The sequence below is a fragment of the Dermochelys coriacea genome, chromosome 1 (genome assembly GCF_009764565.3).
Source record: "Dermochelys coriacea isolate rDerCor1 chromosome 1, rDerCor1.pri.v4, whole genome shotgun sequence".
NCBI classification, from domain to species: Eukaryota; Metazoa; Chordata; order Testudines; family Dermochelyidae; genus Dermochelys; species Dermochelys coriacea.
The window spans coordinates 154,836,348-154,853,595 of NC_050068.2; the positions used below are offsets into that span (position 1 = coordinate 154,836,348).

General features: G+C 40.8%; 1 protein-coding gene across 2 annotated transcripts in view; it reads left to right on the plus strand.

Annotated features, from left to right (window-relative positions):
* LOC119844627 (amine oxidase [flavin-containing] A-like) overlaps window positions 1-17,248 on the plus strand; it is a 38,714-nt gene that overhangs the window by 14,086 nt on the left and 7,380 nt on the right. For both annotated transcript variants that reach the window (XM_038375754.2, XM_043506241.1), the window contains exons 4-9: window positions 9,185-9,289; window positions 10,533-10,624; window positions 13,507-13,648; window positions 14,208-14,357; window positions 14,724-14,883; window positions 15,620-15,716. In XM_038375754.2, coding sequence (XP_038231682.1) covers window positions 9,185-9,289; window positions 10,533-10,624; window positions 13,507-13,648; window positions 14,208-14,357; window positions 14,724-14,883; window positions 15,620-15,716 — 746 coding nt within the window. The remainder of the gene's footprint in view (window positions 1-9,184; window positions 9,290-10,532; window positions 10,625-13,506; window positions 13,649-14,207; window positions 14,358-14,723; window positions 14,884-15,619; window positions 15,717-17,248) is intronic.

Below are 17,248 nucleotides of genomic sequence, written 5' to 3' on the forward strand. Positions count from 1 at the left end.
CATGTAAATGATTTGCCTAACATTGTTATATAAATAAAATCCTATAAAGAACATGTAGGATAAGGATAATACCGGATATAACATACTTGTCACAGTAACAAGGCTAACTGCACCTCTGACCCCTTCTGATCTCAGTGCACTCACCTCCTCTCAGGTCTCAAGCCTTTAGCCATCACCTCTCTCTTGGGATGGAATCATGTGATTCCTTCATTCTCGACCAGGCCTCAGCTGCAGTCCCCAATGATGCACCATGATTAATTCAGCAGGCCTGACTTAGGCTCAGACCTTGCAGTTCTGCTCCCTCCGGGTAGTAGTAGTAAACAATGACAAGGCATTCCTTAAAGCAAAATATTACCTATTTAGAACCAAAGCATTTAAGAGAAAACAGATCTTAAAAACTAGAAAACATACTGCATGTATGTCTAGCCTGTTAGGCATTTACCATCTTTCACATGGGGACGCTGGTGGTTCTAAGCTTCCTAAAGGCCCCCCTGAGACCTCTAGGGTTTGCATAATTTGTTCTCTTAACTCACAAACCATTTCTTTGCCCCTGCTTCACGGGGAGTCTCCTTTAAAAGCTGCTTAGTCTTTGTGGTCACCCCGTGTCCCAGAGACTAAGTCATCTTTTAACTGTTTCATAGAATCATAGAATATCAGGGTTGGAAGGGACCTCAGAGATCATCTAGTCCACCCTCCTGCTCAAAGCAGGACCAATCCCCAACAATTTGTAGCCCTTTGATCTATTCGTTCCTAGTCTTGGCAGAAAAAGGCTTGCAGTTTTGTTGGATACAGGATTAAAAATCCTTGAAGTAGATAATTTTGCCCATTGCCTTGCAAATGTGTGCTGGGGTGTCCATATCTGGGCTATTGTCTTCTTCCTATTTGTTTTTCACCCAGTCCCCACTTAAGCTAGATCAGTACATTCATACAGGAAAGTCTTAATCCAGTTACACAATAACTTCCCCTCACTGAACAGATCACATATCGTGTTCCTAAAATTGTCATCTCAACATTCTTAGATTATTAGGTATCAGTTCCTACAGTATTTATAGTAGTATTACATCTCAATATTCTTAGGTTATTACATAGCAGCTCTACTTCTGTTACAGTGCTTACAAAATAAATTAACTAGATTTTCAGCCTCTGTAAATTGTTAAAGCTCCACTGACTTCAATCAAACTATGCTGGTTTGCACTATTTGAACATCTAGTGTACTGTATTTAATTTAAACTCAAATATGGGCCCCTTTGCTTCTTAAATGACTCTGCCTCTCCTGTGTGCTAAAAGCCTCTAATAGGATACATGAATTCATACCCTAAATCCATTTTGATAGTGTAGATCCACATTTCTTTGTCCCAAGTTTCATTATGTGTGCTTTAGCTAATGACCGTGCTTTTTCCATAAGCTTTCTTTGATGTAGAAGTGTGTTCCTGAATAACAAGCAAAATTACAAGCTTGTCAACTATCCTACATGCCGTGAACTAGTCCTGGATTTGGCCTTGCAATCCTGCTGAGCTACCTTTCTTCTGTATGTGGGGCTTCTGAAATCTCAGAACAGAGCAACAGAAAGCAGATTAAGGTTTTAACATGCTGACTTCCATAAGTGCTAAATAAATAATGCCTCTCTTTCTCCAGTAGGATTGCTATTCCAGGGGCTGGAAGGCAAAACAATCAGAAGCTGCCTTCTTTCTCTGTCAGCTGTTCCCCTTTCTCCTCATCCTTCTTCAGTGTATCATCATTCCGTGTTGCACTATAGCACAAAGATCCCACCCATCACTTTTTGTCTCATGTAACATTGGGTTCATCTACACTTGGAGCTGGGAGTGCGATTCCCAGCTCAAGGAGACATACTTGTGCTAGCTCTGATCAAACTAGCATGCTAACTATAGAACGTAGCCATGGCTGTGAGAGCAGCAAGATGGGCTAGTTACCACGAGTACATACTAGGGGTGTCTGACACGTATGTAATTGGGGTGGCTAGCCCTCCTGCCACTTGCACTGTGGTGGTTACATTCTATTTTTAGTGCACAAGCTCAATGACTGCTAGTGCAGGTATGTCTCCTCCTCGTACTCCAAGAGTAGACATATCAATCTTAGATATCCCCCTTTATGGGAGGCATATAAACACTAGGACAGAACCTGACAGCATGATCTATTTTCTCTCTCTCTCTCCCACGAATTCCAACCCTCAACTGCTTGCTTTCTTTCCCTCGGATCTCCATTACTCTCTTTCTTTCTTCTTTTCCTTGTGATTTTGTGTTATATCACGTTCTCAGATGGCAACTACACTATCTCCCTTTTAATCCATTCTCAAGATCCATTTCTACTGTGATGCATGCAAGAAGTTAGCTACTTAATATTGACTACATTAAGGGGCATTCAAGGCTATAATATGTATAAAATTGCTTGTATGTTTTATCCTTCTCCCTCCCATTCATATGTTTCTTGGCTTCTTAAATTATGAGCCCTTCAGGGTAGCGGTTGTCTTCATGGGTGGAAGCATGCCTAGCATTCTAGATGCTACTGAAATCTAAACAACAATAGTACTTCCCAGAAAATGTAGAGTTAGTCAGCAGACTATTTGATGCATGGAATTATGGGCATGAAATTCTTTTATTCATCTGGAAAATATTTACTATGTAAATTACCAGGTTGATTGTAAGTTGTGGATTTGCTACCAAGGTCCACATTTGAATGGAAAGCACTCAGGGGCAAGATTTAAAACATTTCTGTTTAACTATAATATAGTATTTCTCTCAGCTAAGGCTTGTCATAGTTCGTTTAGCTGTGGTAAAACAGGGAGCTCCATTTCCAAGTGCTTGTCTCTGAAGTTCACATTCCAACTGTGCTGAGGTCAGAGAGGGGAATGGACAGATTGTTCAGGAAGCCCAAGCCAGCTTTAGACTTCGCTGTGACAGTTTCAACAATTCATTCCCCACCACAGATTCACAGAGATTTTTTTGTTCGGCAGTTTCCCACATGAGTCAGGAGGCTTTGCTCTAGGATACCGCTTAGAATCATTTAATTTAGAAGCAAGGGAATTTAGCTAGGAATCAACTAAAGAGATTTAGAGTACTCCAAGACATTCTGTGAACTTCTTTCTGGGGAAGGGATTTTTAAAGTGTATTATACTAATTGCACTTCTAAACAGGGCTTTGGAGTGGAGCCTGGAGCTGGAGCACGGAGCAGCTCCAGAGCAGTGGAGCTGCAGGTTTTTGCCTGGAGCTGAAGCGGAGCCAGAGCACAGCTCCAAAGCTCTGCTTTTAAAGAACCATGAGCTTTCACTGGTAGATGGATTTCCTTTGCAGCCATTGTGTACCTAAAAAATCCAAATCCAAACCTGTTGTCTGTCTTTTCACATTTTTTGTCTCCCTTTTTCTATAAAAAGAACTCCACTTGGAGTTCATGTCAACCAACATGAATCAAAAGCTAGTTCATATTCTGAAACACTAAATATATTTGGTTTTGGCATGTAGATTTTGCTTAGCTACTAGGCTATCTCTCCAGTAAGACTGTTCTTTGTTCTTTATTTATTCCCCCCACCCCGCCCAGTAAGAGTGTTTTAGGAATGAGGGGGGAAGGGAGGACTTATTCTTCCTTCACAGATCTGGTTGACAGTGGGTTTGGTTTTTTTTCTGTCTGATATATTACTTTCATTGAAAGTCCCATTATCCTCCATTTTCACTTTCATGTCAGTTGAACAGAAGCCTCTAGAAATCATAGCTGTTGGTACCTTGCTGTGGCGTTAAATGAAGCTCCTCTAACAAAATGTGTGGCCTATTTGTGTCTGTCTGCAGCATTCACACTGATATACAAAATCAATAGGTAGATCAGGGATTTTTTTCTTTTTTTTTTTAATTTTGGTTGTGCTGCATTCACTCAGCATTTTCAAAGCATATGAACTTCTGGCAAATGGCAATCGTTTGCATATAAAGCATGGTGTCTTATATAGAATGACTTCTTCCACACTAAGGGTACATCTATACTGCAGCTGGGAGCATGCTTCCCAGCTCAGGTACGCAGACACACACTAGCTTTGCTCAAGCTAGCACATGAAAAATAGCAGTGTAGCTGGGGATATCATGGGTGGCAGCTCAGTCCCTGCATTCAGGGGAACACAGGGGCTGCTTCTTCTAGGTACCACCGTGGTGCACAGTGCCCCAAAGGAGGCCTGGGAGAAGAGACAGGTTTCAACACACACACACACACACACACACACACACACACACACACACACACACACACACACACACACACACACACACACACACACACACACACACACACACACACACACACCTCTGCCCTCCCTCCCCCAGATCAGCAGAGAGGAGAAGGCTGTGCCATCCTCAAGGTGGGTGCAACTATGCACTTCCCTTGCACATCTTGAAGCTCAGGGTGGGATTGCATCTCCCTGAACTTTGCTTGGGGTGGGATGGCTCCGAAGTGCATCCTCCCTTGGGCTAAATGCCACCGTTTAGCCCTGTACGTGCACAGTGCAGCTCTAACAGAAGCCTTCTCTCCAAATTGCTTTTGCTAAGCACTGAGCTTTGGAGCATCAGATTGTTTTCTTTTGTTTGGTGTGAGGTAACTAAGTCAGGCAGGCAACAGGATTAAAGTCTGTAGGAAAGTACTCAACACCCTGGGGAAAGAAAAATTAAATAAACTCTGTGGGTTGGTCATGCAGCCTGGCTATTAGCACAGGAACCAAGCCAGGAGGTTATTTGCTTTTCAGTTAAGGAAACAGTAGTTCAAGGTAATCCACCCAGAACATTACAACTAGCATAAAAATGAGATAACTTCAACCCTTGGTCACCACAATGAACCCCTCTCTAAAGAACAAAGACGCCACTGATGCCCTGCTTGGGATGTGGCAATTTTTAAAGAGAGTTATATAAACTCTTGGGCCAATAACCACTTGGCCTGGATTTCCCCCTCCCCTGGAAACACCCATGCAAGAAGGTGGCATGGGGATGGAAGATGGTCAGAAACTACAATGATGGGCACCAGGATAAGCATCTGCATAAATAGATCAATGATTTCCCCCTTGGAGCTTTCCTTGTATCAGTCCTTTGCGTTGAAGTAGCAGCTTCCCTGCTCCGCATGCTCCACAGATCTCCTGAGGTCTCCAGCAGGCCCAGGCTATCTGCATGGAGGTCCTGTGTCTGCATGCTAGATTTGGGGACCTCTAATCTCAGCCCCATCATCTCCCTGGCAGTGTGGCTCCATTGGAGCCATGTAGTCAAGGACTTCCCCAGTTGCTGCTTCCTCCAGGATCCCACTCCTCCTGAAGTTGCTTTCCCTGGCACAGAAGAACTACATAGACATTAATGCAGCCTCACGCTGTATTAATTGTCCACTGTTCTAATTCATTGGTTTGAGGGGAGTAAAAGATGCATCCCGCTTGACTCTTCCCCCTTCTGTACACAGCACATCATTTTGCCATTTACAGATCCCAGACTTCACTGAGGTCTCTCCACAGGATCCAGGCTAGCCAAGAAGGTTATTGTTGTAGAAGTCACCAGCACCACACATACTCCCTTGTCCCCCACAAAGAAAGGCAGAGGTGTGGTAATTCTGAGGGAAAGATCCAGCCCTGTGGTTAGAATCGCTAGAGTTTAGCAAAGTGAAAGGAAGTAAATAAAGGGACCCCAGTGATCCTTTCTGCTACTTTCTTTAGAAAGCCAGTTTGTTACATCTAGGGTGGGGCATGAAAGGGCATGGAAGCATTCCTCCTGTGCCAGAGCTCTGTCTAGGTATTAGTTGTGCTGGTGCAGCTGGTCCTCCCTGCTCAGGCTTTCAATGCTGTAGGTCAGCAGAAGAAATTTAGTCTTCAGAGCTGCTGATTGAACACCTCACCCAAGACCTAATGCTCAGTCCACCAATGTCAATAGAAATTTTGTCATTGTCTTTTTAGGGCCCAGGATTTGGCCCTCCAAATACCGTTAAAATTCCAGTCAGTTTCCGAAAGCTGTTACATACCAAGCCAGTGCTATTGCCTCAATTTAACAAAAGAAAACAAATAAAAGCACAATAATTTCAATATTTGGATTGTAAGCTCTTTTGTTCTGTGTTTGTATAGTAACTAGCACAATGGGTCCTGGTCTGAGACTGGGGCTCCTAGGCGCTATACTGCAATACCAATAATAGTAAATAATAAAAGAAGGAATGAGTGTCAGAAGTCACACTAAACATTTCTAAACTTGCTCCGAGTAGGCTTAGATTACATAATGGTTAAAATATTGGCAGCCGGTCTGCATTAGCAGTGGAGCTGAACTGGGGCTAGTGCAGCAGTGGGAAATGTGCAGGAGAACGCTTGTGTAGACGCAGGCTGTATGGCTAGAGAGCGTGCAGATTCCGTCTGTCATATTTGGAGTTCCAACTGCAGTAAATCAGAGTGGAGTTTTTGGAGTATCTGAGCATTTTGCTGCCTAATTCAATTGAATCAATAGCTAACATTGGCAGAGCTGCTTTGGAAGAAGGCCTGTAGAGTTACTGTCAGCTATTATTATCTGGTTCTTGCTGTGGGCACTGATAAAGGAGTGGCTTGGTTTGAATAAGGGAGGGAAGGGATGGGAGGGATTTATTTTGAACCTACATTCACAAAAGTGACTCTGCCACTTTTTAAAAAAAAATAAACACTTTCTGGGATTGAGTAAAATAGGCTTAAAATGTGAGGTGTTGTGTGTTAGCTAGTCCATTCCCAATGGAAGTTCAGTATCCATATTGCCAGGTTGTGTGAAGAAGGGTCTTTATTACACAGTAAAAAGAAACTGAGCTTCTTTGAAAGAGAAAGTACCTCCTTGTATCTATCTTGGCTTTCTGTAGCTAACAGTTGGGTGAGGTTTGTTCCATCTTCTATTCATGCAGGAGATAGAGCTGTGGGAAGTTTTCATATTGTCATTCATTCTGAAGGGAGAGTTTATTTTTGCCCATTCCCTCACTGTCACCTCTGCATTGCAACACCTGGCTTTGTAGCCTCAGTAATAATTAATCTTTAAGGCAATGAGATGGTGAACTTAGACCATGCCCTTTGTCTTTCAGTGGCATTTGCTTTGTTTTATGATAGAGTGTGTGCTGATATTTCAGAGGCATCTGGAGTCCCGATTGATAATAGTTAAGCTCCATAAATACAGAATATGATTTTTTTAAACAAAGCAGTAAGAAAGATTTAAAAAAAAACAAATAATTTGCTCCTTCCTATAGCATTTATCCATTATGAATAGTATCAGTTTACCAAGCTAGGACTTCGGCTGTGCTAGCCAGTATATCATGATTCAACATCCATCCATTCATATCTGCTCCATCCTACAGCACAGCTTGTTCTCTTCCAAATTCCACTTTAGAGCTGCTGCCCAAAGTGAAGGAGGAAGCAGTTTGTCTTGATCTGAATAACTACCTTGCAGCTGGTTCATGGGAGCATTCATTCTATTCTAGTAGCAGCAAGTGCACATACTGCAGCCACATTGGAGGGATGTGAAGAAGAGATTATGGGCAGCAATTCCCACCCCACCATCTCCTAAAAAAGATGGGAGAGAAACTGTGGCCCGGACGGTTGAGAATAGCTCAGAGTTCTTTTGTAGCCAAACAAGTACCCAGTACCCAGAGGGAGTACCCTGTTTCAAGTGCTCAACATAATTTGAAAAACAAACAAACAAAAAAAAAAACCCTTAAGGACTTTGGGAGCCTAAGCTGCACTGAGAGTGGGAGGAGGTGACAGTGGCTCAAGGCATTATACTTAGCTGGGCCAGGAGCTGGCACTATACCTCCTAGATTTGCTGTGAGAGCACGTTCACTACCAGCTCTTGCTACAATTGGGACAAAGGTATAGCCCACATTCCCCATCCCATCCCAGAGCAGCCCTTTGGCCTCAGGTCATTGTGTGGAGATAGAAAGATCATGGCTACACCTTACTGAGGGATCAAATACTACTGGCTATGCCAGGAGACGCCACCCACCCTCCCGGTGCAGTACTATAGCTGCCTCCTTTATCCTCTCATCTCAGCACATCTGCACTAGAACAGCCATAATTTGACCCTAAATCTTGAGGTTTGCCTTCTTTACTAGTCTCACCAACTCGGATGGTGAAATGCCCTTTTGTGGGGTTTTGGTGTTAGGATCTTTGTAGAAAGCCAGTCAGAAGAGAATTAATAGGGCACACACATACAACACACAGTCAATGGGAATTTTGACATTGATTTCAATAGGAGCAGGTTCAGAATGATTTGGTGAGGAAAAAATGTTGACTGTTGATCCAGCTCCTCATTCAGATAAGAGCTGTCAAGAGAACCAGCTGTTCAAATGTATGTCATTGGATTACTTTCTTTTTAATTATTTCCCAAGGTCATCGGAAGTAGCCTGTATAGCTGTAGCAGTTTCCTGGCAGATCCATTTTTGTATGTATTCATAACAAGAATTATTTTCTGAAGCCAAAAACATCTGGAGAGTTTTTTTTATTGGTTTGTTTTTAGTATAGAATTTTTTTGATGCTAGTGTTGTCTCAGGATGCATCATATCACAAAGGAATATGGCCAAGTTTCTATGCCTAGTGACTGATAATCGGTAACTGCAGTCAAAGATATTCAGATAGTTCTGACGCTTATTTAGAGTTTATCCAAACTTTTGGTTGCTTATTCAGTGTGAGCCACCAAATTGTCTCAGTTTCAACCATCAGTAACAGGCTTAGCAGCAAGGAATACTTAACATTTAGGACTTGTCTTCCTGAGGAGTTATTCCAGAATAGCTATTTCCTGTGTGTGGATATTTTGTGCATTAAGACATTCTTATTCTGGAATAAGAGCATCCATACATGGAGTTAATCAGAAATCGCTAATCTATTTTAAAGTCACACCCTACCTTATTCCAGATTATTTTTGTGTATACAAGCCCTCAGACATGGCTGAAATCTGCTCTATTATCTAAAACCAGATGCTACAAAAACTGAATTTTTGGATCCTATTAAGACAACTTGGTTTTCTTAACAGTTTGTCACCTGGCCTACTTGTTGATTAGCATTTCCCACAGCAGAAATTTGCTCAGGATTCATTTACAAAGACTTTTTGGATTGAAAGTTAATTATAATATTGCTTTGGTAATTGCAGTTTCTGTTTAATTTGTGCTGCCGTGAAGCCTTGATCCATTTTCTGTTGTATCTCAGTTGGTTATCTTTGTTTGTGCATTTCAGGGGAAGTCCTACCCATTCCGGGATGCATTCCCTCCCATATGGAATCCCATAATTTACCTGGATTATAACAATCTGTGGAGGACAATGAATGAAATGGGGAAAGAGGTATGATGTAAATGCGGACTGCGTATAAATCTATCATGAGATTACACCATCAGTCTTGGTGTCATAGGGAATAGGCTTTTTTATATGAAGGTTCAGAAAACCCTTTCAGAATTCCAATATGGAGTGTCAGACAACAACCACAAACACTGAACGATATCAGGGCACGTACACTGAAAGGGTAGAAATGATTTTATGGCTAAAGATTGGAGCCTAAAATGTGCTATTTTACTAAAGGACTTTTAAAAATGTCAAACCGTGGACCATGGAGGACTAGATTGTGTTTAGACAGTCTACCCTTTATAAAAGATATAGCTGCAGGGCCCCAGGAAAAGCACTGTACTTCACAGAGGTAAGATTTCTGCCTTGCTTGGGGAGAATAGCAATAAGATACTAATCCAGACCAGTAGGTGAGTGTTACCTCCTGTGGTGGCGCAGCTGTGCTGTCCAGTGTATTGGGAAAGAGGCAAAGTCAAGATTCTGCCAACGTGCTCAAGGATGGGGCAAAGCAGCGGATGTGCTTAGCACTTGCTTACCCCTGCTGAAGATCCAGGAAGGACAGGACAGGAGTTGCGGGGGCGCTTACTGTTATGATGATATTGATGTTCGTGGGCAGCTACGTAAGATGGACTACAGGCTAGTTCAGAGTGACATTATTTTTAAAACCAAAATTTGTAAATGCTTCAGAAATGGAACTTTTAACATTCTTGACCATCCACTGTACAAAAAAAATCCCTGTAGAGGATTCCAAACTTTCAGGTATCTGTCAACTGTTCCATAACTTTGATACTGAACTGAGGGCCAATCTGGCAAAGACTTACACGTCTCAGTAACTTCACTCACACAAGGACAAGTTACTCACTTGTGTAAGGTTTTGCATTATGATGTATGTACACTACATGCTTTCTCCCAGAAATCTCTGATAATACCTTTTTTTTTTTTTTTTGACACGATTCAAATAATCAGTAATGCATTCCTGTGTTGAGACTTGTAGGCAGCAGATCAGCATTAAATGTGTAGTTCAGTTTTACAGTGTGCATAAGGCCAGATTCTGCCCTCAGTTTTACTTTGGGTTTGCATGAGTGTATCTATTGATGAAACAGAGAAGAGTCCAGATTTACACCAGTGTACCAGTAGGTGGGAGCAAATTTGACCCACTATATTAGCAGGCCTGGGACTGCAAACTAAATATGACTAGGTAGTAATATACAATGCACTAAGTTTAATATTTTGCCTTCATTTGTAGATCCCTGCTGATGCACCCTGGGCGGCCCCACATGCTGCAGAATGGGACAAAATGACAATGAAAGAGCTCACCGACAAAATTTGCTGGACCAAGTAGATAACATTTTATTTGCTTTAAAATCCTCTAGCTTCCTTGGCACGTTATATGATGGGGTGTAAAGTGCATTTACTGAGGTCTTGATCATGCTCCTATTGACTTCAAGTGGGTCAGGTCAGACTTCAATTTTGCAGATGATGCAAAGGGAAAAGGGATTGTAATCACTTATGAGGAGAGAGTTAAAAATATAGAATGAGCCTGACAAATTAGATGTTTCTGAAATCACTGAAATGAGATTCAATAAGGACAGAGGCAAGGTGACTAATGTATGAAGAATAATTGAATGCTCCAGCAAAGAATAGAGGATAATTGGATAGACAGTAGGAAGAGGGAAGGTTATAAAGGTATAGTGGATGATAAATTGAATGCATTAACAGTGCTGTGCTGTCACAAAGGCAGCAAATGTGATACTGGATTATCTCAACAGAAGTACCCATGTAAAACAAGTTAAGTGATTGTTTGTTTGTTTTTGCTCAGCATTAGTGAGACCAAAACTAGAGAAGTTTTTGGTGGTGCGGTGTATAAAAAATTGACTAATTAGAGCAAGCCCAAACATCATAAATAAATAAAAATGATATATGGGTTTTACAGCAGTTGGTCTATGAGGGCAGGTTAAGAGAGTTGAACATGCAAGGAGCTGAGCGCCTCAACTCCCAATGTTCGGTACCTGGCAGCACCAGGGTCTTAGATTGTAAGCTTTTGTGGCAATGGGCATTGTCTTTTCCTTGCCTGTAAAGTGCCATGCACGTTCCAGGTGCTATCTGAGTAAAAACACCACTGCCTGGATGGGGAGTCAACAGCTCCAGTTGTGGTCTGCTCTTCCTTCCTCATTTCATAGCATCCGCCCTATAATGAGGCAAACAGAACCAGGTATACTGTATTAAACCTATCCCACTTTGCTGTGCCATTCCCTTACACTGTACTAGAATAGCTTCCACCTCTATATTTAGTACAGTACCTTTTATTTAGGCAGCTTAGCACTGTTTGCCTTTTCTTTCTTACTAGTTTTTAGCACTATATCAAAGATTTCAGACTACTTTCTCCCTCAAGGTATTGTGCTTCTCCAAATCCTTCTCCTGCTCTGAGTCTTACAGAATATGGCCACTAGGTTTCTGTCCTGATCATTATTGCATGATATTTTCCATACAATTAATTTTATAAGCCACTTGTCTGCCCTTGCATGTAGTCCAGTGGTTATCAACCTGGAATCCAATCAGCACACAGCTGTGGCCCATGTAACATGCTCAGGGCCATACAGGTAATATATATACACGTGTGGATGCGGCCCACATAACACATAGAGAGCTGCTTATGTAGCCCACGATGGTAATAGATTGAGAATAACTGTTGTAGTCTATAAAAGTAATTGTGAAAAATAATTGTGAAATCCTTTCTACACTAAATGGACTTTCTTCTAAGTCAATAACTCACAGATGTATAAGCAGTATTAGATTTATAATAAACTGTATGTTACAGTGCTTCTGTGCAATGTGAACAAAACTGATTCTATTGCTGATTCTTGTAATTTTAATAAGGATGTTGAGCTGAGATATGTTCAAAAACTCAAAACTCTCTCTGCTTTATTTCCTTCAAACCAATCAAAGTTTCTGAGCCACTGCTCAGAATGGTAGTATTATAAGTAGGAAACTGATCTTTCTGCATGCTGGGTACTTTCAGAGCCACACCAATAACTTGCAAAGGCAAGTAAAGCACATGCCTAAGTAAATTAAATCTACCCTCAGAGCCAAAGTAAGATAGGACTGTAAAAGTTTACAAGTTACATATTCCACCAGAGATAGCTTGCTAAGTTGGTTACCTCAGCAGATGAATAGAGATTCTCTCTGTTAATGAAACTTTATCTGGAACCACTTTGACTGTCTTTCATAAATGATCTAACTTAGTATGCTAATTAACAAATCACAAGTGAAATATAAGTGAATACTCTGGGCCTAATTCTCTGGTGGTGTAACACTGTTGTGTTCAGTGGAGTTACACCAGCAGGGAATTTGGCCCTCTGTATATATATTTACTATGATTGCTGCCATTGCTGTACATTGTAGTACTTAAATTTGACGAGGCAATAAAATTTATTGCAGTGACATGTGGGAGAGTAAGAAGTGGCCTTGGAAATGTACTCCTTAAGCTACCGGGGTTGTATTAAACCGTGGGAGTGGTGTACTTGATGAGCTCCCCATGGAGGAGAAAGGCAGAAGACCTCCACTAACTGGCTATCAAATGCATCTCCTGTTGAGGAAAATATTTGTTTTGTGGCAGTAGTGGCAACTGGGAAACTAGTTAAGAAGCAGGGTAAATAAGAATGGGTAAATGGTAGGGAGGTTCTTATAAACATATTCAAATAGTCCTTTCTACAGGCCAAAAAAATTGAATTGAGCAAAAATGATCTGTGCGCTTTCGGGAAATAATCTTGTTCAAAGATCATAATGAAAAACTAATAATAGCCAACAGCAAAGTAATATTTATTAGAGCTTAGTGACTAATTGAATTTAAGTTCAATGGCTAACAACAAAACCTGTTTTGAACCAAAACAGAATCGTTATGGTTTTTCTCACCAAAACAAAAAAACACAGACATTTTGTTCAGGTGCAGTGAAATATTTTAAATATTGTTTTGAAATCATATTTCATTTTGAAAGTGCAGTTTCAAAACAAAATGTCAAAACCAAAACATTTTGATATTTGAAAAAAAAAAAAACACTTCCCCCGTGTTTTTCAGCTGAAACTATTTAAGTTCAACCTGATTTTGTTTCAGGGCCCTGAAAAATGCATTTTTGGTAAATGTACTAATTATCCAAAAACTTTTACCCAGCTCTAATATCTACTTCCTAACCCCATTGTCTTTGCTTTTGTTTTGTATACAGAACTGCCAGAGAGTTTGCTGCTCTCTTTGTGAACATCAATGTCACCTCTGAGCCACATGAGGTCTCTGCTCTCTGGTTCCTGTGGTACGTGAAGCTGTGTGGGGGGACAACCAGGATATTTTCCGTAACCAATGGGGGGCAGGTACAGAATGTCATAAATGTTTCCTTTCTTGAGACCATAATGAACAAGTGTGGTGGTCCTTTTCCATTGCACAAACTTAACAAGTTCTCTGCAGTTAATGAAAAGATGAATAATCAGTTTACACAGTACAAGAGTTCAATATGTGTTTGAAAGTGTCAAATTATGATCTCTGGGAGCTCTGAACAATGTGGCATCTAATCAATCTAGGCCTTAAGTTAAATCAGGACAATTTAGTTAACTTCCCTCCTCACATCCCTTCAACATAGGTTTTTTTGCTGCTGTTGTAATAGTTGCCATTTTGGTTTCCATGGTCACTTATTATTGAATGTATGAGTGTCCTTCAAACATACAAAGCAAGTGTAGTTCAAACTAAATATAAGTGTAGTAAAAAGTGTACTTGTATGACTTGATTAGTTAACTCAAAACAACTCTTGAAAATCTGGCCTTGTTTGTGCGCTCTGTGTACTTGAAAATCTGACCCTGATCTTCTCATGTGTTAACAGAATTTATGATAGACTCTACTCTGAAGATGATTTCTTGGTGGGTTTTTTTTTTCCAGGAGCGGAAGTTTGTTGGGGGTTCTGGTCAGATTACAGAAAGGATAATGGAACTCCTCAAAGGCAGAGTCAAATTGGAGAGGCCTGTAGTTTGCATTGATCAGTCACGTGATAATGTCATCGTGGAGACTCTAAATCATGAGAGATATGAGGTAATTCAATCAAAATAATAGTAATTTGCATTTAGAGTGTGTGTGTGGGGGGGGGAAATGTCCGCTGCAGCTCTTAGCCAAATGTAATCAGCACCACACATTTGTGTGTCTCTGCTTCTCAAACTGCCCTGAAAGTCTTTGAAATCTGCTTTACTGATTTATTTATGACTGGGTCTCATATTAGTGTATTGTTAAGTGGCTCCTGACATAGGTCTACCTTCTCTCTGCTTTGTTTTATTGTGCTATTTTATATTATAGTGTCACAAAGGTTATCTTAAATAAAGGAAAATAATATTTCTGTTCATATCTAAGATTGAAGATGTGTGTGTGTATGTGTGTGTGTTGTATCAATTCCTTGTGTTTCAGGGCAGTTATGTGATTAGTGCCATCCCTCCAGGCCTGACTACAAAGATCCATTTCAACCCAGAACTACCATCAGAGAGAAACCAGTTAATTCACCGTCTTCCTATGGGTTCTGTCATTAAATGCATGATGTACTATAAAGAGGCCTTCTGGAAGAAGATGGGTATGTGGGTATAAACTCCGGGGAAAAATGAAGAACTTGGGAGTTTAGTGCTACACTAACTTTAAAGCCATGGGTTTATCATCTTTAAGTGCTGGAGAATGGGCAAAAAAAAAAAGTTTCCAGAACTGTGTGTGAGGATACTTCATTTCCAATATCAGAACAGCCACCGTTGCATTAAACAGGTGGATTTTTTTTTATGTTATGAGGATTTATATCTCTTCAACTAGCCACCAAGTCATTCCACTGTTGTCCACTACAGGGTTTCCTGTCCTACCCCTGCTGTTTCTACCCTACTTCTGTGTAATCCCCATTGAGAATTCCACAAGGAGTACAAGATTGAGTCTCCACTGAGTAGGCTTGCCAAGAATAGGGTTCTGGTGGTGTTTTGGGCAAGCTACTTGAGGAACAAATAAAATATATTTCTACTAAGTCTGAATTTTTTTTGCAGTTTCTGTTGTTTGATAAGAGTAAGTCTCCATAATTTTCTGTGAGTCACAAATAAATTCATGCAAAGCAACAAAATCCCCATTTAAAAATAAATTAGGATATGTGTATACACGCAGTTTGGGAAACTGTACTGCCAGGGAGAAAGAGAATGCTAGAAGGAGGTTCCAGATTTCTAGGTATTATCAGTGAATGAAGAACAGCTCTGCATTTATTTTTTATTGAATTTTTTTCATTACTACCAGTGAATAACACCCAGCAGTTATTATATCTGTTTCCTTTCTCCTGTCAGATTACTGTGGCTGCATGCTTATTGAGGACGAAGAAGCTCCAATTTCAATAACCTTAGATGATTCCAAACCTGATGGATCTGTGCCTGCCATTATAGGGTAAGGAGCCCCTAGTCCATATTCCTAGATTTTTAGATGCTTTTTAAAGGACTTACGGAGGGGGTTAGAAAGCATGCAAATCACTATAGGTGATACTCATTCATTGTGAGGATGCATGAAAGGCACACTGGGCCAGCTGCAGTCTTTGGGCATCCTCTTGTGTAGGATAAAGTAGTTATGCAGCCCCTTCAAGCCTTTGGATTCCTTGGAGCGAGGCTTTTCACCAGCTGTGAGGAGGCTGGTGGGAAGGGAGGTACATTGTCCAATGTGCCTATTCCTATGTTTGAAGTTAAGCACACATTTAAGGGTTTTGCTGAATTGGGTCTATAGAAATTAAACCTCTCTTACTCAAATTTACCAAGCATCTTGCTCTGGCTACACTGGGGCTTTTCTTTTGGCCATGCTGAATGATGAAAATGCAGTTGACAGAAGCCATTGTTTGTCTTGAATCTGCAATGCATTGAAGAGAGATGAAGGACTCACAGCATCTTGTAATTTGGTCAAAGCGCAGCTGCTTAGTGACAGATTTGGAATTCCGGAGAAACTGCCAAGTATTTAGCATTTTGTTTTGGAAGGAGAGCTGGAATATGTGTAACAGCACTTAGTGGCTTTTGAAAAGAGTGAATTAAGTGAATATAAATTAAAAAAAAAGTTTACTAAAGATTTCCATTTTAAATCCAAGGCGAACCTTCCAAACAAGCTGAAAAAACACTTGTGTATATATCCCAAATAATTGCATGTACAGTACCATACAGAGAGAGCCGAACACTCCTATTGAATTGTGTAACATTATGGACCTAAAGTTTTTAAATGTCCTTGTTCTGAACACCATGAAACCCCCTAACATTCCTCTCAAGTTACTGTCAACAACAGGAATATAAATATTTTTTCTTGCTACTAAAATCAATGTTGGAATCATCTCTTTGCTAATATGCACAACTTTACGAAGGATTCCAGGAGCCAAATTCATCTGAGGTAAATGGAATTATTCCAGGAATCAATTTGACTCTAGCTGAAAACATCTTAGAGCAATTACTGATAGGAATGTGACTAGCCTTCTAAACTGCTTGTCATAAAAATATATGTTGTGTATACTGTAGCCTCACTCTCCTGCAATTGTCCTGCAGCTGACCTAATCATGGATCTTTTAATAAAATGTTATTGGCCTTGTAGGAGGGGCAGCTACCTGGGAATTTAGAGGGACAAGAAAACTAAAGCCCAGTTCAAGGAAACTCCGGTCTTGATCTTAGCCAATTCGGATTTAGAACTAGATATGGAAAGAGAGGCTGCACGTCTTGTATTGGTTGATTATCTCCACACACTGGAGGAAGGTCAGGGTATTGCCTAATTCTGTTCCCACTGAAGTCAATGGGCATTGTACCGCTCACTTCAGTGGGAGGAGAATTGGGCCAATGCTGAGCAATTTTGAACATTCCACCATAGGGGTGTCAATTGATTCTTCTAGAACTGTGAGCTCTCTTTGATACCAATTACCATAGGGTACTATTGACCTCTGTGCAGATCCTAGCAGG